Raw genomic sequence first — 24741 nt, 5'->3', positions numbered from 1 at the left:
CTCCCACCATCTTTAGCATAGACGTGAAACTTCAGTTCACAAATATTCGCCCTTGCCCTGAAGATGAGGGGCGCTCCTGTTCAATTTAGTGATTTTGAACGTGTGTGGATTTAACAGTCGGTAACCATTTTGCCGACTGAGCATGGCGTCTATACTCCAGATCACAATCTCCGAGATAGAGCGATAGATAGCAGGACAGTACAATGCTATCAGTAGTAGTAGTAGTTTGTGTTGCATCTCATTCCAATATCTGTTCTGTTACCATATCTCGTAGCATTTGTTTCGTCATGTTTGCCGGTTATAAATGTGCATGAGGCTGATCGTGTATTTATTAAGTTCAAGAAGCAATTATTTTTATTTTAATGTGGTATAATGTAAGAAACAATTGCAGTCAATTTTTAATCAAATCACTGCAGTAACTGTTTTAAAGTGACAATGTATTACAATAGTTTGCCACGAATTCCTTTTAGCAGCCGTCCTATTAGTACAGTATTGCGAGCGAAATATTTCTTGTTTTCTAAATGCTATTTCTTGGGTAGTAAATTTCAAGCCCAAGTTTTGAAATTTTATTCAGCATTAATGATAAATACACCAAGCACTGTTACCGTGCATGACTACCATACATCAAGGTGTATGCACGCTCGTGATACACTGTTGTGGTACTTCAAACAAGGCGTGCAGAGATTTCCTCTGTCCCTGAAAGAACAATCAGTGCAGATTGTTAGAGTGTGTACACAACAGTGTGAATGGGTCTTGGCACATAGAATTAGAAGAGGCCAACAGATTTTTAGTCTTTATAGCAAGCTGTGGGATGAAGTAGCTTTGAAGGAACTTATGAAGAAAATGCGACATCAGTTGTCCAGGAGAGGAAAGGAATTTCTTTTGACTGCTGCTGGAATGTCGGTGTTCAATTGGGAAGAGGAAAGAATTCCTGATGAAGAGGTTTTGGGGTCAGTATTTGGGTTCATTTATAATAGTGTACAATCATAATAATTATATACTTTTATGTTTCCATATACTGTACCTTTAATTATAAGTAAAAACGTCTTATCTCACTTTATACCCCTCACCTTTCTTGTTTTCATGACAAATTCTCGTGTGGGTGATGTTAAAATATTCACCAGAGAAGTAGGCTAATATATTTCTGCAGATTGTTGGAAGTCATACATATTTGAAACGTTTTAATGGTAAGGAGAAGGAAACTTGTGATACATACATATGCATTTCATTAATTCAACATTCATCCATTGACGGGTGAATATGAAACGTGGAAGGAGATGTACGTTGCACAATTCAACTTGAGCAAAAGAGATATTAAACAATAATATACACACAGTACATAAACAACAAAGTAAGTAAAGAAGCTAGTATAACAAACATGAATATAAGTGCTCCAAAAATAGACAATACTTAGGCTGTTCAATAAATATCAGAGGGTGTATTACACATGTATTTACTGTGTAAATTCTGAGGTTTCTCTGGTTGTGATTATTAGGTTGTGGCCTTCTGGTTTGTGACACCATGTAGTTTTGTCCCTCATTGAGGATAAACCAGTTAAGAGTGCTTCCTCCAAAATGATACTTTGTACACAGCCCTCAAAAGAAAGAACAGGGCTGTTCCCTCATCTCCCATTCACCAGAGCCCTGTAAAGAGATGATAATTTTCCCGTTCTCAGTTTAAATTTCTTTCCTGTGAGAAAGACTTATGATGGCCCTGAAAGAGGGCCTTTTTTGTCCATTTTCCACACCATTCTTCTTACCTCCTGAAAACAATATTGCAGCCCAGCAAAAATCTGTACTTTCTCACTGTTCCAATTTCCAAGTGACAGTAAACCAGCGAGCCCCTGGTAAGGTCAGTCTCTTATCCATCATTTTCTCATAGTTTTGTACCAGGTTCCTTTCTTTACCCTCCTTGGATCCCATGAGCACCTTCATTGTAACTTACCCATATGAAATATGACAAGCCTGTTCATAAACCTACCTACTGCAGTCCTGAAGATGGAGGCAGCAAGTTCCTCTGAATCCTCAGTGTCTGTCCACAGAACTACAGAGTGTCACAACCCAGAAGACCATGAGCTTAGCTGTATTTATTACTTCAGTATGTTCCAAAACAGAAGGATTAATAGATGCTTTGCTTCTGCATGTAATCACCAGGCCAACTGAGACAATTGCCCTGTGATACACCACATGTTTAATGCCTCTGGAGGGGAAATAATGGCTCAGTATTTGCACACACTGACATACCTCAGCTTTCATCGCATCATCATGGTAGAAGTTTTTCCCTTTTAAGTACTTTCTCAGTGGCCCACAGAAGTGGAAGTTGATAGGGGCAATGTCTGAACTGACTGGTGGATGGAACAAATATTTCCAGCCTACGGAGAGGTTATTGACAGAATCTAGGGACACACATGGCATTCTTCTTCTTCAGTTCTTGGACCACAGTGCAACAGTGTGGTGCCTAGAAAAATCATTCCAAATGATACACTAAACCCTAGCATCTTCTGCTCTGGAATAAGACTGGTTGTTTCTCACTGGGACAAATGCGTGAGTCAGTCTAGCAATTATATGGAGAAACAGATGGTTTTTCCATTATTTGTTATGTTCAACATCTCTGTTGAAATAATAATACAGATGTAACACACCCTAAGATCTTACTTACTCAGCATTGCCATGTCATAAGACAAAATGCATTGCATAGAACAATGGAATGCAGATATTGAAGTTCACAAAATGGTATAAAATTATGAATGCATCACAGGTTCAAGTCCCGATGAGGTCATTGGATTTTTTCAATTGACCTAATCCTTCCAGCTGCTCAGTCTCTAACAGAAATGAGTACCAGGAATTAATTAAATAATTTTCCTGGGGAGTAAAGCACGGCTGGCGCATAAGGCTAACAACCTTACCGCCATCTTTGAGCCGATTGTCTAGATAATGTGGGACCATCAACGTCTCACCACCCTATTATGGGCCTTCACGGCCTGGTACAGGGATAGTTTTACTTTTTATTATGTATGTTAAGAGAAATACCATAATCGCATAAATGTCAGGCAAACACTTGTGGAAATAGTGCCAACTTAACAAAAACCGAAGTAGGTAGGTGTGGAAAAATCTATTCTTCATTGAACAACCATTCTAATCCACGCAACTTCACTTAATTTTCTTTACCACCTGAACCACACCCACAAGCTGCCCCATTTGCAGAGCATCACAACTGCCATCCTTGTTTTTCCATTACATTGGTGTAACAGAGTGCTGTTTGCTTCCTTTTATCTTGGATGGATGGCTTGGTAGGAGAGGATTTAATGCAGTTAATGTTCACTGAGTGGCTGACAGTCGTCAGTGCTGGCATATCACAGGAAATGACAAAACAATTTTGGTTTAGTAATCTTCATGCCTGTGATGCTTGTAGCATATTAGTCTTACAACTTTTAAGCCTACTTTTAATGTTCATATGTAATTTCTTTCTCGGATGAGAGTTTCATATATTTATTTTATTGTAGTGAGAAATGTATTTCATGATTACAAATAAGAACTATTTATTCTATGTCCATAGCCATGTGGGAGGCACGAGTGAGAGGCAGGACACACTGAGTAGTTTGAAGTGAGGATTGAATATTCTATTTATTTAGAATAATGCTAGCACACATGCTTTAGATTTCTGTACTAACATTAGATTAGATTTTAGGATGATGTAGTGATGTTGCTTTAACACATTGAGGACCGGTCGCATGATATCATGCTTTTGGCTTCTGAACGTGGCAGACCGGTCGTATGACATGATTTTAGGACATGCTAGGTTGTAACACACTATACCTTTCTCTGGCACCACCCAAATGAATGACCACTGCGTAATATTACTCTGGAATGTTTGCCTAGTAGGCAGTAACTTGACCTCCCTGTTTTGGTTCCCTCTTCAAAGGAAAATAATCTTTGACCCTTCAAGCTGTTATGTACCAGGCAGGAAGTTAGTGCAGTATGAATCAAGGAGAGAAGCAGTTGAAGATGAAGCCATATCTCAGAGAAAAAGAAATATCTGTCTTGTTCTCCGATGATCTATCTGATGTTCCTTCTGAGAGGAGTAGTGAAAGTGAGACAGTGGCAGTGACAGGGGTCAACAAACAATTGTGGCCACATACAATAAAAGTGAAAGTAGCTCCGATGAAAGTGCATGTAGAAGTGCAGGTAGTAAAATTTCGGGTACAGCCTCATGGGGAAAAGTAGACAAAACGCCTACTTTGGGAGAGTTTACTGGAAATCCAGGGGTGAAAGAAATTCCATCGGACCCAACACAAGTGTCTGAAGTAGCAGAACTGTTTTTTTGGAGATAGAGATACTCGTGTTGTGAATATGATTTCCACAATTCACAAATCGATAGCTCCATTGTTGTTGACTTTGGCACCAGATGGAGGTGACTGGTCAGCTGCATGCCCCAACCCCATTACTCCCAGGTAACCCCCAGTACCAATTGGATAGGAGGCTGGGTTGGCCGTAGAGCCAGCCTGGACATTGTGGAGAAGAGAAAATCTCTTAACCCTCACCAGGAGTTGATCCTCGGCTATCCAGACCATAGCCCGCCACTGTATTAACTAAGCTGTCCCAGCACGCAATATAATGGAAGGAGGAAACATAATTCTATTCTAGTAATGCATGTGATCTGTTTTGACAAATGGCTGAAACCAAAATAACTGTATTACAGTAGAGGAGATACTGGTGACAGTCCCACCCCACAAGTTCCTTTACTAGCTTATGTGTGGTGAAGACAGGCAACCTGCCCTGCTTACTCAGTCTGTTAACACACATCACTGTAGAGACATATGGAAACAATTCTACCTTCCCCCATTTTCACTCTTACCACTAAGGCAACTCGTCTTATTCCTGTTAAACCACTGCTCTGCTTATCTGAGATGAGAAAGGATGAAAGCTTAGTTCAAATGCATCTCTGTTTTGAGAAATTAAAAATCCCACACATGTAACACAGACTGGATAATCTGTGGCTGAATAATCAGGAACTGAATGTCCGTATAAAAATATAACTTTTTATTTTATATTCCCTGCCACTCAAGTATACTTCAGTACGTAAGTCGTTAGTGCCTGATCCTGGCCCTTTTGAGATGGCAAATGCTTTTGCAGAATTGAAATGGTATAAATCGCCAGGTAGTGATCAAATTCTGGCAGAACTTATTCAAACAGGAGGCAAACTATGCATTATGTTCTAAGATCCACAAGCTAATTACTTCTATTTGGCATAAGGAAAATTTGCCTGATCAGTGGAAGCAGTCTATTATTGTACCAGTTCATAAGAAGGGTCATAAAACTGACTAGTAATTATCGGGGGATATCACTGCTATCAACTTCATACAAAATTTTATCCAATATTCTTCTCTCAAGGTTAAGTCCATATATAGATGAAATTATTGGGGATCATCAGTGTGAGTTCTGATGTAACAGATAAACTACAGATCATATCTTTTGCATCCGTCAGATATTGGAGAAAAAATGGGACTACAGTGAGACAGTACATCAGCTATTCTTAGACTTCAAAAATGCCTATGATTGAGTTAGGAGGGAAGTATTGTACAATATTCTAATAGAGTTTGGGATACCCATGAAACTAGTTAGGTTGATTAAAATGTGTTTAAATGAAACATATAGTGAAGTCCATATAGGTAAACAGTTATCTGATAAATTTCATATCCAGAATGGTCTAAAACAAGGAGATGCTTTATCACCACTCCTTTTCAACTTTGCTTTAGAATATGCAGTTAGGAAGGTCCAGGAAAACCAAGTAGGACTGAAATTGAATGGGACACATCAGCTGTTGGTCTATGCCAATGATGTGATTCTACTGGGTGATAATATAGATGCCATAAAGAAAAACACACAAACTTTAATTGACACAAGTAAGGAGGTTGGTCTAGAAGTAAACACAGAGAAAACTAAGTTTATATTGCTGTCTTGTCACCAAAATTCAGGGCCAAGTCATGACATAAAGATAAGAAACAGATGTTTTGAAAATGTAGCACAGTTAAGATATTTAGGAATAACAATAACAAATCGAAATCAAGAGGAGATTGAGCTCAGGTAATGCTTGCTACAATTCAGTCCAGAACCTTTTTGTCTTCTCATCTGCTGTCCAAAAACATAAAAATTAGAATATACAAAACTATAATTTTGCCTGTGGTTCTGTATGGGTGTGAAACTTGGTCTCTGACATTAAGTGAGGAACATAGACTGAAGGTGTTTGACAACAGGGTGTTGAGGAGAATATTTGGACTGAAGAGAGATGAAGTGACAGGAGGTTGGAGAAAACTACATAATGAGGAGCTTCATAACTTGTACTCTTCTCCAAGTATAATTAGAATGATCAAGTCAAGGAGGATGAGGTGGGCAAGGCATGTAGCACAAATGGAGGAAACAAAGAATGCATATAGATTATAGGATATTGGTGGGAAAGCCAGAAGGAAAGAGACCACTGGGGAGACCAAGGCATAGGTGGGTGGGCAATATTAAGATGGATCTTAGAGAGACAGGATGGAATGGTATGGATTGAATTGATCTGGCTCAGGATATGGACCAGTAGAGGACTCTTGTGAACATGGGGATGAACCTTCGGGTTCCATAAAATGCTGGGAAATTCTTGAGTAGCTGCAGAATTGGCGGCTCCTCCAAAAGAGCTCAGCTCCAGAGTAAGTCAGTCTTCCCTGTCATGGACATAGAGTACCCAAAGATATTAATGAAATTTACTTCATACCCTTGCCATTATACAAGGGGGCTCAAAAAAATGTACTCACCCTTTGATAGTCAGTATCTTTGGAACAATATGACATGTAGTTGCAATTCTTGCGCCGTAGTGTAGTGTAATGTTTTCTCAACAGATGGTGAAGGTCACGCACACTGCAAGCAGAAGACAGCAGCAACAATGGGTGAAAGGTTGTTCTTCGAGCAACGCAAAGCTGTATTGAAGTGGTACTGGAAGTATGAAAACATTACGACAATGGCAGAATGAGTTTGGAACTCAGGCACCAACACGTCAAACAATTGCCCGTATTAGGGATAAATTTGAAGCTGACGGTACTGTTCATGATGTGCATGTGGGCGACCGCGGATAGTAACAAGTCCAGCTTCCAGTGCTATGGTGTTGCAACACTTTACACAATCACCGCAAAAATCTGTGAATCAGTGTGTGTGCCCTGCCATTTGAGAGCTGCTTGGAGATGAGAGATTTTACCTACAACAACATAATGCTCCACCTCACTACCATCGAGATGTCAGGGCGTACTTGGATAACATTCTACCTGGACGATGGATAGGTCGAATAGGTGCAATTGAGTACCCACCACAGTCTCCAGACCTAAGACCTCTCAACTTCTACCTATGGGGAACCTTGAAGGATGAAGTTTATCGAGAAAAGCCAGCTGCACTGAACACACTACGAGAAACCATCGAAGCATCTTGTGCAGCCATCACACCAGACACACTGACAGCCCTAGTTCGCTCAGCAGTTCGGCGGCATCAGCGCTGTTTAGCCTCTGATGGTGGTCACTTCAAACACATACAATGACTCTCCTCTCTCCGCGCAAGAATTGTAACTACATGTCATTTTGTTCCAAAGATATTGACTATCAAAGAGTGAGTACATTTTTTGGACCCCTCTGTATATGGTAGCTAAGACTGTTAAAACAGTGTGCTAACATTACGACAGAATTTGTGGATGTAATTTGAATCCTCATTCCTAGTACTTTTTCTTTTCTCTAAGTGAATATACTCGTACTTTGATTTCTTAATTTCGGTGTTATTCCTTCATCAGAGTTTTAGCTGCTATATATTGTGACATTGACAAGGAAAGCAACCATATCTGGGGCTTACCAATGACATCTGATGTTTTTCAGCAGCTTTTGTTTGTTTCACATATCTAAATGTTCATTATTTATTTCTTGACCATCATAAAGATACAGTGCATTTTGTTTTCTTAAGTTATTTAATGACACTGTCATTATCAAAAATATATAGCATGTCTTTTATTTTCATGTGATGAAATTTCCTGTAAACAAATAATATGTTCCTGTTTTCAGTCTACTTATAAAACTGTTCATTTTATGTATACTGTATAACACATTTGTAAGATTTGTTCTTCCAGTGTGTGTATCTGAGTCAGAAATTTGTAACAGGTGTTTGTTTAAATCCCTATCTTATTTGTTTAATGTGTTAATAAACCCTGTCGTGATGTTACTGTTTAGACGACAGAAAATATAGAAGAAAATTATTGCATCTGGATTCAAACTTTTTTTACTTACTTTTTTGGCATTTTTGCTTTTATCTGGACACCAACTCTTGATTCTTTTATGTGCTAAGAGTTTGAAACCTCCATTTGAAAAGCCTTTAAGATGGTGTGACAGGTGGTTAGTTGGGAATTATTATATAATTACACCAATGCAGATATGTAGTAAGATGATAAAAAGTAAGATTTGCATTCCAGTATAAAATATGTCATGTAACTTTTGTTTAGTGTTTTGAGTACTATTGGGTACACTATTGCAGTTTTCCTCCACAATGTTATTAAAAATAAATGCCACTTTTTCTGAGTTGTATTATGTGCTACAGAGCAGGATGAACGTAAGACATTAATTACACCCAATTTTAATTACTTTGTTGTACACTTTGAGAACTTCAGTTCCTTGCCTGAAATGTGCTGATGAATTTAAAATTTGATGCACATTGAAAGGCTCAACATATGCACATGATGGCAAAGGGCCAAAAAGAAAAGAAAAAAAAAAGGAATGGAATAACCAAATACACAGACAACATTGATATTCTGTATGCTGCAAGTGTGAAGATTGAATAAAAAAAAACAGGCTCAGGCACATCACAGAATATACAAAGAATTTTAAAAATCGCATATTAGAACCATGTACTGCTGTCTCTGTGCCATTGTAAATCTAGTGTGAATTGTTTGAATTGAATTAATGTTACATCTTTTCTTCGCATGTCATTACTGTATCGTACTGTGTTGTAAGCTTTCTGTGTGTGTCCAAGTTTTGTGTGAATATATTTTTAGGCTTTCTGTGGCTAATGCTGCAAATGAAGACCATCACCGTAGTACATGAAACAGGCAAACAAAAGTAAACTTAGATTCTAAAGGGTTCTGATGATGATGGATGACACACAGAATTACTAGGTTTTTGGACTTTTCCCATCATCCGGAATTCTAGGTAATAGAGGACACGATGTTTCGAAAACTGGATCTGTTTCCGTATTCAGGTGAGAAAGGAAGACACCTGAAGACAGAAATAGATCCAGTTTCTGAAACGTCATGTCATGTCCAAAAACCCAGTAATTCCGAAAAGTAAACTTCATTAGTTCTGTCCATTTTTCTCCCTGATGTACAGTGTAGAACCTAAATTCTGATAAGCATGTTTTTCTGTCGTCTTTAGTTAATATCAGAAGTAAAGAAACTTGTTTTGTGAGGTGTGGGTTTTCACAACAGTGAGTACCATGTTTATGGTCTGCTGTGATTTGATGTTGTATATGCTGGTAGAAGGGCACCTGCATTCAGGAGAAACCTGCTGCATGTCATCATGTCCCATGAGACCATAAACTTGCCTACTTTTTCTGGAAACCATATCACATCCTGGATTTTCCTGTTTTCCTGGGTAGTAACTTCATATTTCTGTGTGTTTTATGGGATTCAGAGACAGAATATTACAAATTCCCATATAACTGCACTGAACTGATCCCACTTTTCTGGTATGAATGTCTGTACTGCCTTTTAAGAGGCCATTTTTGTTTATTTAATTTGCTTAATGCAGTTTGCATAATCAGTCAATTTGACTTGTGTGTCATACTTACAGGCATTTAAATGAACTTGAGGCTGTGTACAAGTTGTGTGATTACACAATAACATGTCGACAGTGTCGTAAGCGCATGGTGGTTGATGCACCTCTGCCCAGTATTGATTATTGCAAGTGTTCTCACAAAACACATTGCTTTGAAAAAGGTATGTTGCAGTTTAGGTGTAGCATCTGTATTTTATTTGACCTTGAAAACTATACAGGACCATTCTGAAAGAATAATTCAGGCATGAGGCTGTTTAGTTTGCAAGGAGACTACATTGAAGAGGATAAGAACTTACATTGTATGTGTTAAGGAAGATTTGAAGCTCACTGATGGTGGCGCCTGTTTCTGGTTGATGGCTCCATGGAGATGCAAGCTGTATTACTGATAATGTAATTGTCATGGTTAACCATCTGCAGAACAAATTCTAGGTGGTATGTCACCAGATACTAACCAGTTAGCCTTTATTTCTTAAAAGATGACATGTTTCGATCATTATTGGCCATTATTAGGTATAACAAATTAAAAAAATATGAGACAAATCCGAGAATTACATATATTAATTTTCATCAGAAATTGGATCCAATTTCAATAACATGTATTGCCCAAAATGTACAAGATAAAGTAAAGTGTATAATTATCTAGAAATTATTGAAATAAATAAAGATTTATTAGTTAGTATTTGCTGCTGTACCACCTAAAATTCATTGTGTACATTGTTAGCCACTACATTTAAGTTAATAGCACACCACAGGATTAAGAAACTGAAGATGTATTATTGATGTTTTGGAGATATTTACTGTTTCAAGTTTTAAGATGAAAATGAAAGCAAAAAAACTTTGAAACGTCCATTTAAGGTTTATTTTGACAGCCGTGGATTTAAATATTAAACTGAGGAAAATTGAAACCAAGGTAATTTTCCATTTAGGTTATTGACTTGAGGGCAGTGGAATTGAACATTAAATGAGGGACAACCATAAATCAAGGAATATCAGGTGGGGGTTTTGCAGTTGTAAATGTCTCAGTACATCAGCTGTTACACCCTGCCTCTACCCAATGCAATTACCTGGAAACAAGGTCCATGTTAGCACTCTTGTGTGATACTGGATCAGTCTTAGAACTTTCTTATGTGGTCAGGGTCCAAACTAATTGGAAATTTCTTTTATTGAATCCTCAGTACCAATATGAAGGAGTGTCAGAATTGGGAACAGAATTCAAGTGACTTTTAAAAATTAAATTTTATTTTTGCTGGGACCTTCCAATGTTAGTTATCAATAGGGAAAAAGGATTTATGACTGTGTATGAAGAATTGTATTAAATATTTATTTTATTTTTAAATGTACAGTCAATTAAATAATTGATTGTACTGTTCAAATTACATAAGTTATGTTGGAGGTGTGAATGTAAATTTAGAATACCAAGAAAAGTAAGGCTGTTTGAAGGTTTGTTTTTCATATTGTTTGAATTTAGTGAAGTACGTACATTACTAAAATGTTTTGTTTCCTGTATTGTCCCAAGCCTGTATGTTTCAATAAAGTTGCTTCATTTCTTGACTCACAGGTATTCACAGATTGTTTTTAAAATTTATTATGGATTCATATCATAGCTTGTTTTAAATGTACAAAGGGGGATCCAAATATAACCGGAAACGACCTGTTACGCGCGCATGCTTTGTAGTTACGAGTTGTGCTGCTAGGTGGTGTTAGCTGGGGGTCTCCCGCGACTGTTAGTGAGCTGGCGTCAGTCTGAGTTAAGTGGTTTGTCTGTGGTGCTCTGTTGTGTGCATTCCTGTTTCAACCCTTAGTTACTAGTGAGATGGCCGACCAGAAGGAACAAAGAGTGTGCGTGAAATTTTTGAAGATCGTCGAAAGACCATTGAACAACTTTCTGAGGAAACGAACATCTCATGGAGCACGGTCCAGCGAATTTTAACCGAAGGTTTGCACATGAGATGGGTGTCTGCAAAATTTGTTCCTCGCTTGCTCGGAGATGACCAAAGAGAAAACCGCGTGAATGTTTGCCGCGGTTTGAAGAGTGAAGTGCAGTTTTCCCTAACAGAAAGCAAAATTTCACGCACACTCTTTGTTCCTTCTGATCGGCCATCTCACTAATCGCCAAAGGGTTGAAACAGGAACGCACACAACAGAGCACCACAGACAAACCACTTAACTCAGACTGACGCCAGCTCACTAACAGTCGCGAGAGACCCCCAGCTAACACCACCTAGCAGCACAACTCGTGACTACAAAGCATGCGCGCGCAACAGGTCGTTTCCAGTTATTTTTGGGTCCCCCTTCGTATGTATGGTTGTCATTAGGTTCAGCAGGTATGTCTTTCTCTGAGTACATTCATTAACAGATGATGTGAGGTTTTTTCTGCTACCTAGTGAGACTTCTTGCTCTTATGTATTGTCTAGTGCCGTAAGATTGTTGTCTGGTTTGAAGTCTGTAATTTTGCGTGTCTACCACTGCAATACACAGAAAGAGATGATAGTTGGTAAACAGGTTAGGTGTGGTGTGTGCATGTGGCAGATGTGCTGACATTTGCAGTGCAGTTAACCATGGCTGGAGTTACTTGTGATGCAGTGTTTTGTTTGTTTGTAGGGTGAAAGCAAATTGTGTTATGATGCAGCTTCTCGTGAACTACACGCACAAACACCTTGTGGGAAAATGTGGTATGACTCATGCACTACAAGATTTACTTCCTGTTTTAGATGTCTGTGGGTGGAAGCCTTTTTTGGAGAGAGAAGATTTGCTGGTCTGGAGAAAGGAAGATGAAGTATTTCATGGGCTATATGTTTATAAAGGTGTGTACTGCTCACTGAGGCATAATTTTTTTAATTACAGGAAAACTATTGAAAATTCTTGAATTATGATCACTTTAATTAACTGCTACCCCTTTCAAATCTTCTCTGTTTTATGTTTCTACTTAACATACTCATATCCTAAACCATGGAGTTAGAAGTGTTAAACACATCTGGCTTACAAGTAGTTCGTAAGAATGAGAACTTTCATGAAACCTGTTCATCCTTATTACATATCAGTGAAATATTCTGTTGTCACAAATCCAGGATTCATTAACAAAGTCTGGTCATGGAAAATATTGCTCCACTGTTGTAATGCCTTTGAAATCAATTAAAAGTATTGAAGTCTGTATACAACTCACAAATAGATATCTGTGTGATCTAATTCAGTACATATAGAAAGGAAATTGCTCTGATTTATGCCATGGACTCAATAGATGACACTAAGAGATGTTACGAAATTTGCTCTGTATTGTTATCGGTATGTACAGTAGCCATGGCTATTAAAGCATTGTCCAGGTATTGCAGTAGAGTTTTTGAATGTGACTCATTTCTGTATTCCCAGTCTTTTTTTGTTACATGAGTAATGATTAATTTCTTAATTTGATTGTTTTTTTTTTTCCTTTAAAATTTTAACTATTTCGTATTGTTACACTGACAAGAAAGCAACCTCATCCTGGGGCATGGAACAGGTTCATCTTCTAGTGTGGGTGTTAAAAGGATGTTAAATGTTCATGTATTATTCATTCTGAAGTGGGTGATATGCCCATACTTCTTGGTTTCAGATACTTTATGATGTATTATATTTATTTATTTATGTATTGTTTACTTAATGATGCTGCCAGTAACTTTGACTCTGTGGAATTGAATGATTAGATTATTATTAGTGTGTAATGAATTGGAAAGAATGCAGAAGTTTGCAGTTATGTTATTCTAGCACTTGCCTCATGGAACTGAAGAAAAGAAAGAGTCAATCAGAATAACTGGGCTTGGGATCAGGATTCAAACCTTGGACCTTCTGAATACAAATCATGATTGCTGCCTACTTAGTTGTGACATTCGGTGTGTGTAAAGGAAATAATTGTTTTAGCACGAAAATATTAACACATTGCATACTGAAATGTCATTTTAATCAAACACCCCAACTCATGGATGGTTTGTGTGGGGTTAGTACCCTAAGGTAGGGAACAACCTTGCCTACATTTTGAAGTCCTAGATGGTACACTGGAGCTTACTTGTGAAAACTGTATGTTAGTAGTTCAGTAGTACTTCGCAGAATGAAATCCCTCAAAACAAGGAATTTTATATAGCGGAACAATGCAAAATTTACAAATATATCTTATCTAACTACATTTTTTTGTGTATAGCATAAACACTTGCTGGATACTTCTTCCCTTGACTGGCTGCAACTCTTTTTCATGCTTATTGTCACATGTTAGTGACTAGTTACAGGGTTTGGATTGGTAATTATATTTAATGGACACTTACTACAAATGATTATAATACTGTCACTAATCTTCACACTTAACAATTCACTATAGCACATGCTGTCTGAGTCTTAGCATTCTGTGTCTTCACCGGTCATTATCTGGTAACAGCTCTCAACAGTAGGTAATCCTCTGCTTCTGTGTTCATGTCCTTACTTGACGGCAGCTGTCTTGCCACTGTCTCATAACTCTCAACCACAACTCATGGCCTCTTAGCCATGACTGTCCACTTACTGGCTATACCTGGCTCAGAGTCAGAGTTATAGTTAATTAACAACTGGTGGTTTATGGCCAATCATTTCACCATGGCGACAAGCTCCTTGAGACTCACAACTAGTCATTTTGTTTTCCAACTGAACACTTGCGGTTATAGTCCTTATGTAACATCCTCTTTGATGAGAGGATGGGTCTGTCATTTACAATTTCTGCTGGTTCTTGCCAGTGCAGTCACTCTCAAGTCTGAGTCCCACAGCATTAGCTGCTGGATACCTTGTATGTGTGTAAGGGGTGGGCCATAAAATCCCGTCCTTGCACTGCAACCTTCAGTGATCTATTACTGGATACCTTGATAATAGAAGATCTCATTTTGATCGTTTAGGAAGTCCTCCACTGCAGAAATGACATCATCGTCTTGGAATCGCTTACCACCAAGTGGCTTCTTTAGCTGTGGAAAGAGGAAAAAGTTGCTTGGTGCCAGGTCTGGTAAATATGGTGGATGGGGGAGAATTTCATATCCCAAACTGGCACCAAGTATCATCATAGCATGAGCAGCATGACCTGGTATGTTGTCGTGAAGAAGTCACACATCTTTCCCAGCATTTCACATCACTTTTTCTTGATTTCCTCCCATAATTTTCTCAGAAGGTTCCGGTAGTACTTGCCAGTGATGATGACAACCTTTTGCGCATAGTCAGTCATGATGACACCCCGCTGGTCCCAGAACATGCTCAACATCACCTTTCCTGATGATGTATGGGAGATTTGGCCTTTTTGGTGGTGGCAAGTCTGCATATTTCCACTGCTTGCTCATTTCCTTTGTTTCAGGGTCATAATGAGAGACCCTGTTGAACTGTTGTCAACAATCATGGTACCCAACATGCAGGACCTTTGTCATGTGTACCTCATCACGGATGATGTTGAAAACTGACCCATGGCTAATGTAGACCTCATGAACCATAGCTTCGATAGTTGTGCACCTGTCAGATAGGATCAAAACTTTCAACAGTGCCACAATTCCCGGTTCCTCAGCGAGAGATGGTCTTCCACTTAGGGTTCATCTTCAAGGTTTGTCCTCCCACAATGAAAGCGCCTCTTCCACCTGTCCACTGTACACCTTCCTGATACACAGCGGTCATCTGGTCATGAATCTCCCTGGCAGACTTCCCTTGCAGACGCAGGAATGGTGTCACAGCGCAAGCCTCCACTTTCTCAACCACTGTCGCCATTTTGCTTCTGCCCCTTCCGGTGGCTCCCTGTGTCCACTTGGCACAGGAAAATTTGACCATTCAGCAAGCTCAGGAAATGGGCTATCTCCTGTATAGAACGATATTTTGGAATTATGATTTTCTCATGGTGACAATTAAAACATTAGGACTTCCCCTCGTAGAAAACCAAGGAGAATGAATGTTAACATTGTTTTGCATAGTTACAGTATCTAAGGACAAAGCTTACATGTGGTCTGTGTTTACTGTTTGGAGATGTAAACATCTTTCTTCAAGTTCCAGTTTACCTCAGAAACATGTGTGAACCAGATCGGCACCCATGCATCAAAGAACACAGCCAGAAAGACCATTGATCTACATAACCCATACACAGTGCTCAACACAGAAATCACAGCTTTTGACATGACCCATTTGCAGTATGTTAAGATACAAAAATACTTGCAACTTTTCTGGCAGTAATTTAAAATGTCAAGTACTTTAATTCTGTTTACTCCAGAGATATTGCTTTCACACTAGAGTTCTTTATATGATGTGTTTGTAGTGTATGGGAAATACCATGATGTTGCTGCCAAAGACTTCTTGAAAGTGCAAATTGACACGGACTTCCGCAAGACGTGGGACAACACTGCAATTAATTTGAAAGTTGTGGAGCAAGACAGTGCAAGCAACAGCGACATTGTGTACTGGGAAATGAAGTGGCCGGTATGTGTAAGCTTGCTGCTTCAGTGTAGTCCATCTGCCTGGGTTAATTGCACTGCAAAGCTGTTGTGAGCACAATGTTATTCTTGAAAGGGTTACCCATGTAGTGCAAAGCATAGTAAAGATTATTAGCTGGTCACATTAGAAAACTGGAATAATTCAGTCCACGGGTATGCAATAAAATAGAATGTGCCCATAAAATTGATAACAGTCCCTACAGTTGAAACTTTTTAAACACAGCCAACAATAGGGACCACTCACTTCATCAGTTTCCCATATTAACAGCCGCTGCTTTTTAATATCTTAAGTGAAGCTTGTCATATATTTTGACATCTGCTTAATCAAAATATGTTCTAGACTAGTGTTTTTGAAGTGTTTTTGGTATCAGAAAACGTTCATGTCTCCCTTAACTAAAGCTAAGTGTTATAGGTCTAAAGAGAACATTAAAAATATGCAGTCATTTTTCAGTGAAAAAAATATAATGAGAAGGAAATTTAAAATAATTTTTATAACATATTTAGGATTAATAAGAGGCATGCTTCTGCTTTTTATTTTATAGATTTCTGATTAATGGTAAAGAGTTGGATTTTCATGACCGGTGCATTATGTCTTATTAAACCAATGATATTTCTGATCACTTTGTATGTCATTTGTAATTTAGTCTTGTAAATGCAGTAATCTTAAGAATGGGATCACAATACAGATTTGATTAATTTTTAATAATCTGATAAGTAAATTCCCTGCCCTATTTTCAGGCCACTGAACCAGATGAATCCAGTCCACATCATCACATTTTTTTTCTATAAGGTCCATTTTAATACTGTTCTCTCCTCTCTTCTTAGGTCTCCTGCGTGGTCTGTTTCTTGCAGGTTTTCTGACTAAAATTTTGTATGCAGCTCTCTGCTCTCCCGTATGTTGTGCATATTCTCTGCATCTCATCCTCGTTGATTTGACTATCCCAGTAATGCTAAAGCACAATAGACCACTGTAGGTCGCAGAGCAAGTGCCGAGAAGGCCTACCCCTCATACATTCATCCCAGTAATGCTGTATGAAAAATAGAAAGTAACAAATCTCATTATGCAATTGCCTTTACTCTCTCCTCCTTTGGATGAGATATTCTGCTCAACACCGTTGTCAAACACTGCAGTCTGTTCCACCCTCATTGTGAAAGGCGAAGCTTCACGCCCATACAGAGCAAAGTTATATAGATTTATGTATTTCAGTCCTTACATTTTACATATGAGAAGGGAAAAGTAAAAACCACTTCTTTGTAAATGTTCATACAACTTAAGTAATTTGAAGAGTAAAGTCTTGTGAGTTGAAATTCTGCATAGTTTGGAGAGAGCACGATGTTTCAGGGAAATGTACCACCTCCATCTTCAGTGTCAAAGAATAAGCCAAGCAAGAAACCAGCAGAAGCAAGCTTGAAGCTGGTTGACTTTTTGACCCTGAAGTTGAAGGTGATATGATCACCCAAAACATTGGGCTGTTTCCAGACTACATTGTATTATAGCCCAGAAGATCACACTTGTCGCAGTCACCTCAGATCCAGCTTCGTTAGTTGGGTTACAGAATCATGGTCTTGTTACTTACAGGCTTTGCATGATCATGCACAGTCAGAAAAGATTCAGAACTCCTCCTTTCCTTCCTCTTGTGCAACAACTCATGCCTAAAATTTCACCACATTTCAGTCTTGTATGAGGTGTAGGCCTCCTCGGCCCTTGCACCACGACCTACAGTGGTCTATTGTGCTTGGACATTTTGGTCTTATTAGTCACTGTTCATAATTATTTTGCCATTAGAGATCCACAGAATACTGAGTTTTAGTCACAGTTTTAGATAAAACCTGTATTTAAGATAATTATATGATATTTTATTCCTGTGGTACAGTGATTCTTTAATCATTTCAATGGTAAATAATTTCTGTTGGTGAAAGCCACAGATGGCTTTAACTGTTAAGAAATACGGGTGGAGACTTCTTTCATTGTTCTCATATGCCAAATAAAACCAGACCAGAAAGGCCAGTGCTCCTAAGCAAGGCATGTTATGGATAACATGGAAAGGGATAATGAAGCATGTATAGATAGCCACTGAATTACACAGTTACAACACAGAGCAAGAATAATCCTATCTCTCTGGTTTACACAGTTTCATCTGGATATACAAAGTGAATGACATATTGTTGAATGAAATGAATTAACATTTACAGACCCACATAAGAACAGGAAATATTTTGTTTTCAGCGAATGTTTTCTAATAGAGACTATGTGTTCAATCGCCGTTACTTGATTGACCAAGAGAATAATATTATTGTGGTCATTAACAAAGGGACAGAGCATCCCAATGTTCCTGAGAACCCACAAAATCATCGAGTTAAGGACTACTGGTCATTCATGGTAATCAAAGCGTGCACTGATATTGATGAGGTGAGTGTCCGCAGCCTGTGTTGGCAACTTTTGTCTTGAGGCTTGTAATGCCAAAAAGGAATATAATGGTTTTCATGTGAATGTCCTGCACAAATATCAGAGACTTATAATTAATATTGGTATAACACATAAGAATATTATGACAGTTATGCAAGCTGAAAGCGGCCTCCGTAGTCTAGGGGTAACGTTCCCACCTCGTGACTTAAGGTACGCAGGCTCAAACCCGGCAGAGGTCGTGGAATTTTTAAGGGCGGAAAAATTTAGGGAACAAGTTCTCCGGGAGGAACTTTAAGCCGTGGGTCCCGTGTCATAGCTGTACGGCACATAAAAGAACCTCATGTCCCAAGGGGACCACTGAGCCAAATTCAGGACATTTCCCGCCCAACAGTAGTCTCTAACGCCTCTGGTAGATGGGGGAAGCATCGAGATACCACTGAGCCAGTAGAGGCCGAACTCGCTGGCTGAGTCGGTACTGATGGGATGCACCAGTACCGGTAGGGAATAGAGACTGGTAGAATATCATACGGGGACGCACAATGGACCAACAGTTGGTCTAAGTGCATGGGGAAACCCACCCTCTCCAATACAATACAGTACAATACAATACAATATGCAAGTTGAAGATTAGTCAAGACTTATATGCATGAGATATTTCAGCTAGTGTTCTAGCTGTCATGTAGAAAGATGTTTGTGGTTTTTTCAATCTTTATGGGTCAATGATTATGCTGTATAGTAAACTTTTATATCCAAGCATTCAGATCACACTATAGTTTTTGAATCCAAAATCTTTCACACATCAATCTGTTCTGTTGCAAGAACTAAAGCAAAAACATGTTTTGACTATATTGGGCTTCTGTATGAGTTTTTCTTATACAGCGAACAGATCTCATTCCTCATACAAGCTGGATAAGAAGTTTGCTGTAACTTGGAAGTGGTTGTGACTACCTGTATCCAGATCCTTGACTACCATTCACAATCGTATCTTGACATTTTGCAACCTTTGCAGTTGATAAAGCATTATTTAATAATGTAACACTCAAGAATTGGCCATATATGTCACTTCTACTTAATATTGGCATGCAGGCTAACATACTTCATGGGTTTGTCCTTGACAAGCAAATGGTCATTCAGCTCATCAAGAAATTCCTTGCCTTGTATGGAACCCAGAGATTTGTTAGTATGTTCACATGAGCTTGCAGCAAGCCCTATCCTGAATCAAATGAAATAAGTATAAACCTTCATATCCCATTTTTAAAGGTCCACTTTAATATTATCCTCTTGTGTCCCCTTCCAGTTTCTGAGCTACAGTTTTTTCTTCTTCTTCTTCTTCTTTGCATTTCTCAGCTCTTCCATGTGTACTACATTCTCTGCCCATCTCATCCACAGCTCGATGATGCTAATAATGCTTGATGGGGAGTACAAATTACAAAACTCTGGTTGTGCAGTTTCACCCAACAACCTGTTCTCAAAGTCTATATTCTTTCCTTAATGTGACAAAATAAGTTTCATTCCTATCAAAGCAATGGCTAAAGTTGTAGTTTTGTATATTTTTATGTTTACAATTGTGTGCCAGCATAGTTTCATAATAACTCTGAATGTTTGTAGTGTGCGTGATGGGTAGAAACACACCCATTCTCCAAGCTTGTAATTGTTCGCTGCTGTATGTTACACATATTTCTGTATCTTGAGACCATCTCCCCTATCTACAAACCTAAAGAAGATGACAGGAGACCCACTATACATTGTTTGGAACAGTATGGAGCATCTGTGTTAACATTTCCAGTATATAATATACCATATACTGGCATATAAGACAACTCACTAAGCTTAATAAGAGTCCCCTAGAACTGGGAGCCATCTTATACATGAAGCATAAAATGTGAATTTCAAATCCTTAAATGTTACTTGATGCTTAACAGCTGGTGTGCATTGTATAAACACCACCATAATTATTTCTAATTGAAACTTGTTTGGTATACATAATTAACATACAACTTCTATGCATCACTTAACTCCCACCATAATTATTTCTAATTGAAACCCATGTTAGGTATATGTAATTAACATTGAGATTATAATAGAAGGAAGTGTGGTGGGATAGCATGAACACAACTGCTCTAACTGCAGAGTCTTCAGAATGCATAACACCAGAGCCAAGCTGCATTCCAGACCAACTACCTATGTGAATGTTAATAGCATAAGTTATATATCTAATAAAATACTAGTGTCACATGTTGATGAGGATTTTGCATGATTTGTATTAATTTCAGTTTAAAAGAAAAATATTCTGTAGCTGTTCTCTCTGGCAATACAGACCCAGACTTAAATTTATGATTGAAAATGTAGGGGTTATCTTCAACACATAGAGTATATGGTACTAACAATTCTGTGTCTGCCATCTGCAATAGGAGAGTAATTTTGTACATGGTTGGTTAGTTGGTTTAGAATATGCATTTCATTATGTATAACTCCTGGAGCAGAGTTCCTCTTGAGAAGCTAATAGTTTCTCAGCTAGTCAAGATATTCCCAGAATTTTATGGAACCTGAAGGTTCATTTGTGTAAGCACAAGAACGTGAACCTGGTCCATACTCAGAGCCAGACAAATCCATTCCATATATTCCCATCTAAGATCCATTTTATTATTATCCACCCATCTACATCCTTCAAGCTTTCCCAGCAAAACTTTGTATCAGTTTTCTTCTCTCCCTTGCATACTACATGCCCCACCCATCTCATCCACCTTGATTTAATTCTAATTTTTGGTAAAGAATGCAAGTTCTGAAGCTCTCATTATGCAGACTTCAAGGAAAGAAGGTTTTGTCTTCTTTTAATTTTATTAGCATTTTTCATTATTGTTTCTACAAAGGAAGGGTCATATTTAAATCCGTACAAACAGTAGGACATAATTGCCCACTGTCCATTCTTCTAATAGCTTCTGTTTTTTCTTCTAATGCTATAGATTTGTGTTGTCATTCTGCCACATTTTCACTGGCAGTTGCACTTGCACACTTACAGCGTACACTTACATAGTCCCATTTCATTTTTTATTTTAAAGCATGAATTTGTAAAAAAATGTTAAGACACAATATTAATGTACACAATAAGCTAGTATAATGTGGCACAGACAGTTAGAAAAACTTGTAATATTCTACTTCACAGACTGAGTTTTAAAATAAATGTACCAGTAAGTCGAGCGCCACTACTGCACATCGCGATCAACGCGTTGGACATGCCTGGTATAGAGTATGAGCATATACAGTGTATACCCAAATGTGGCATTGCCATGAATACATGCCCAGTAGAAGGACCTTTCTTGGTAGTAGGAGTGCAACACAGAATTTCCCAGAATTTGGGGGGGGGGATAAAAGAAATTACTAGGAAATTCTCAAAGTGGAGGATATTCAAATCAGCATATACTTGTATTGATGTAAACCAAGGGCCCACTGTACTGTGAAAATATCTGATTCTTATATTCTCATAACATTTTAACGAAAGCTTATGGGGCTTTACGGTACGTTTTACGTAATTTACTGGTATTTCCAGTACTTTAAGATAAATAATGTGTTGTACATTTCCCTTTTCCATGTCCGTGGCTTTATGGTTTGCAGCCTGGTATGGAATTTAGTCTCACATACTTTGATAATCCAGGTGTTTCACTGCCTTCCTCAATAACAGCGTGGGTGGCTATGACTGGTAAGTTAAGTTGCTCTAAAATTTTTATTCCAAGCAGATCTGTTGGATGTTAATGGAGAACAATCTGCACTGATGTCTTACTTTCCATGAAATTTCCAAAGGGACCTTCATATGTAGTTTTCAGGAAGACATTAGTATTGCATGTGCACACAAAACATAACGTGACCAATATATCATGACATTTTTGTGCTTAACAAGTCTCTTGGTCTTGATATATAACTGTGGTGCTTCATGTTGCCTGATTCCATTATTGTATAGACTGATAAAGTTGGCTCAAGTAGTAATGTTTTGACTTGTATTTGTAGGTGCCATGTTCATATCTCAGCCAGGACACTGAGACTGTCCTGGCTAAGGTTCTTCATGGATTTTGACAGTTCCTGACAGAATATATCAGCATAGTATCTCGCATTAGGCCGTGACCATATCCACGTGCTTTCCAATTCATTATCCACTATTATCCTGTCATTTGGTGCTATACAGTGTGAGCTTCTGATAGCGTAACTAAATTATATTTTATTTTCAAACTCTACACTACCTAATATTTAATAAACATTACAGGTTACAGTTTTAAACTTATCACGACCTTGTAAACAGCAATACATGTCTGCAAGCCTGTATAACAGCCTGCCCATAATCACTAAAACTGCCTTATAAACACCTTTCCAATACAGTGAATAATAAAATTATATTAAAATTTTGCAAGATGAGGTGAACTAAACTTGTCTGAGTGTGAGCATAAACTTGCAGTATTTAATTTAGAAGGCACTTCTGCTGGGAATTCAGTGAGGAAACTTTCCGATAATGTTCAATATATACGAAGGTAAAATTGCAACTTTTGAGCATTCTGTCCATAGCTAACCACTGTATTGACCTATCGAGGCCCATCTCTGCATGATTTTTACAGGTCTTCCAGACTTCCAATGTCGTCTGAGACAGGCTGCCAGAGACTACAGGAAACACAGAGATCAAACTGATGTAACTAAAGCACACACTGATGGATCTAGATCAGAACTTCGTGCTGACTCAGGTTATAAACAGCAGAGTCAAACAAGGTCAAAACCTGAAGAAAAGTGGGATCCTTCAACAGAACTTGGCATAAAATTGGACAAAACACCATCCCATAAACCTTCAGATAATCAACCATCTCAGACACAAGAACATACAACAAGTTCTTCTGCCTCGAGGATGTACTTGAGACAATTTCATGCATGGCAGTTGTTCATCTAGAAGAATAAAATTGTATCACTGGTTCCAGAGTTGCAAGTGCCACACCAAAACGGGCCATATCACATCATCATGGTAATACTTCAATTTTAGGCAGATTTATTTGAAGTAATTGTCCAGAGTGGACCATCCAACTCTGGTTATATCTCTGAAGTATTCATTCTCCTCTCAGTGCTGTTGGTATGAATTTCATAAACAAAGAATCAAGATTGATTGTATAAATGGAGCAAGATATTTACCTGCATTTACTTCCTTAGTTTATATGAGAACTTACAAATAAACAATGGAACAACTGTTGATAAATTCTGATGAGAAAAGTATGTCTGACACATTTCATTGTTTCATTGTGTTGATTACAAACAGCTTTACACTTGACTAGCCTCCTTTGTGTAATTTTTTATTGCCCCAGGTTTTCTTGCAGTGTATGGAATAACTTTTTTGAAGTGCACACAGTTACATAGGGTTTGCATGTGGTTGGCTTAACCTTTAAGAGATGGGCCATTTAAATTCCCATAATGGCAGCAGGCCGGAGTTAATTTAAATGTCCACCATTGTAGAGTACTAAAAATTGTAAGCATGTTACTGAAAATGCTGTGATTTCTACAATTTTTGTGATAAACGAATGAAATAAATGCTGCTTTTATCTAGAAAGAATATAGAATCAGATATTGTAATTTACAGATTTTAAAATCTGTAAAAATTGTTACACTGATTCCAAAAAAAATTTCCCCCCCAATTTCGAGCATCTGTCCACAAATATGCATACAGTTTCTGCAGTATAAATGCATGCTGCTGACATTCTGCCTTACTGTGTCTTAGCTGGCAAAAGAGGAGGAAGTTTATGTATATATTGCACATTCTCCAGTCACGTCGGAACCTTTCTGTATGCACGAGTGTCGGCAAAGTCTTATCGTACTTTGTCCTTCAGAAATTCTGACTGTATATCTCGGACTAGCCACACAGGGATACTGTTCTCGGAATAGCCCCGCGTTTCCCCCTTGCTTCCCTGCCACTTTCAGAGTCGTCTGTACCGCATTCTGAATCGGTGTCATTTATGAGCGGCCTCTCAATTTCGGCTTCTTCCATGCGAAATGAGGCCATGGTGGATAGTTGAAATTGTGATGTTTTATAA

General features: G+C 38.3%; 1 protein-coding gene across 1 annotated transcript; it reads left to right on the top strand.

Annotated features, from left to right (window-relative positions):
• Positions 1-209: 209 nt before the first annotated feature.
• Positions 210-24162, top strand: LOC111875708 (stAR-related lipid transfer protein 7, mitochondrial). The gene is made up of 7 exons (XM_023872168.2): positions 210-950; positions 9851-9996; positions 12547-12639; positions 16107-16267; positions 18509-18691; positions 22301-22385; positions 23290-24162. The coding sequence occupies exons 1-7, from the start codon at positions 436-438 to the stop codon at positions 23610-23612; spliced, it is 1506 nt and encodes a 501-aa protein (XP_023727936.1). The 5' UTR covers positions 210-435; the 3' UTR covers positions 23613-24162.
• The last annotated feature ends 579 nt before the right edge of the window (positions 24163-24741 follow it).

The sequence above is a fragment of the Cryptotermes secundus genome, unplaced genomic scaffold, assembly GCF_002891405.2.
Source record: "Cryptotermes secundus unplaced genomic scaffold, Csec_1.0 scaffold478, whole genome shotgun sequence".
Lineage (NCBI taxonomy): Eukaryota > Metazoa > Arthropoda > Insecta > Blattodea > Kalotermitidae > Cryptotermes > Cryptotermes secundus.
The sequence above is the reverse complement of the archived record's forward strand: the minus strand, read 5'-3'. Positions and strand labels throughout refer to the sequence as shown.

Excerpts from the sequence above, each read along its gene's own strand:
- LOC111875708 (XM_023872168.2), top strand. The coding sequence starts at position 436 with ATGTATTACAATAGTTTGCCACGAATTCCTTTTAGCAGCCGTCCTATT. Across the intron at positions 12,640-16,106 it reads TGGGCTATATGTTTATAAAG|TGTATGGGAAATACCATGAT; the intron begins GTGTGTACTGCT and ends ATGTGTTTGTAG. Across the intron at positions 16,268-18,508 it reads ACTGGGAAATGAAGTGGCCG|CGAATGTTTTCTAATAGAGA; the intron begins GTATGTGTAAGC and ends TTTTGTTTTCAG.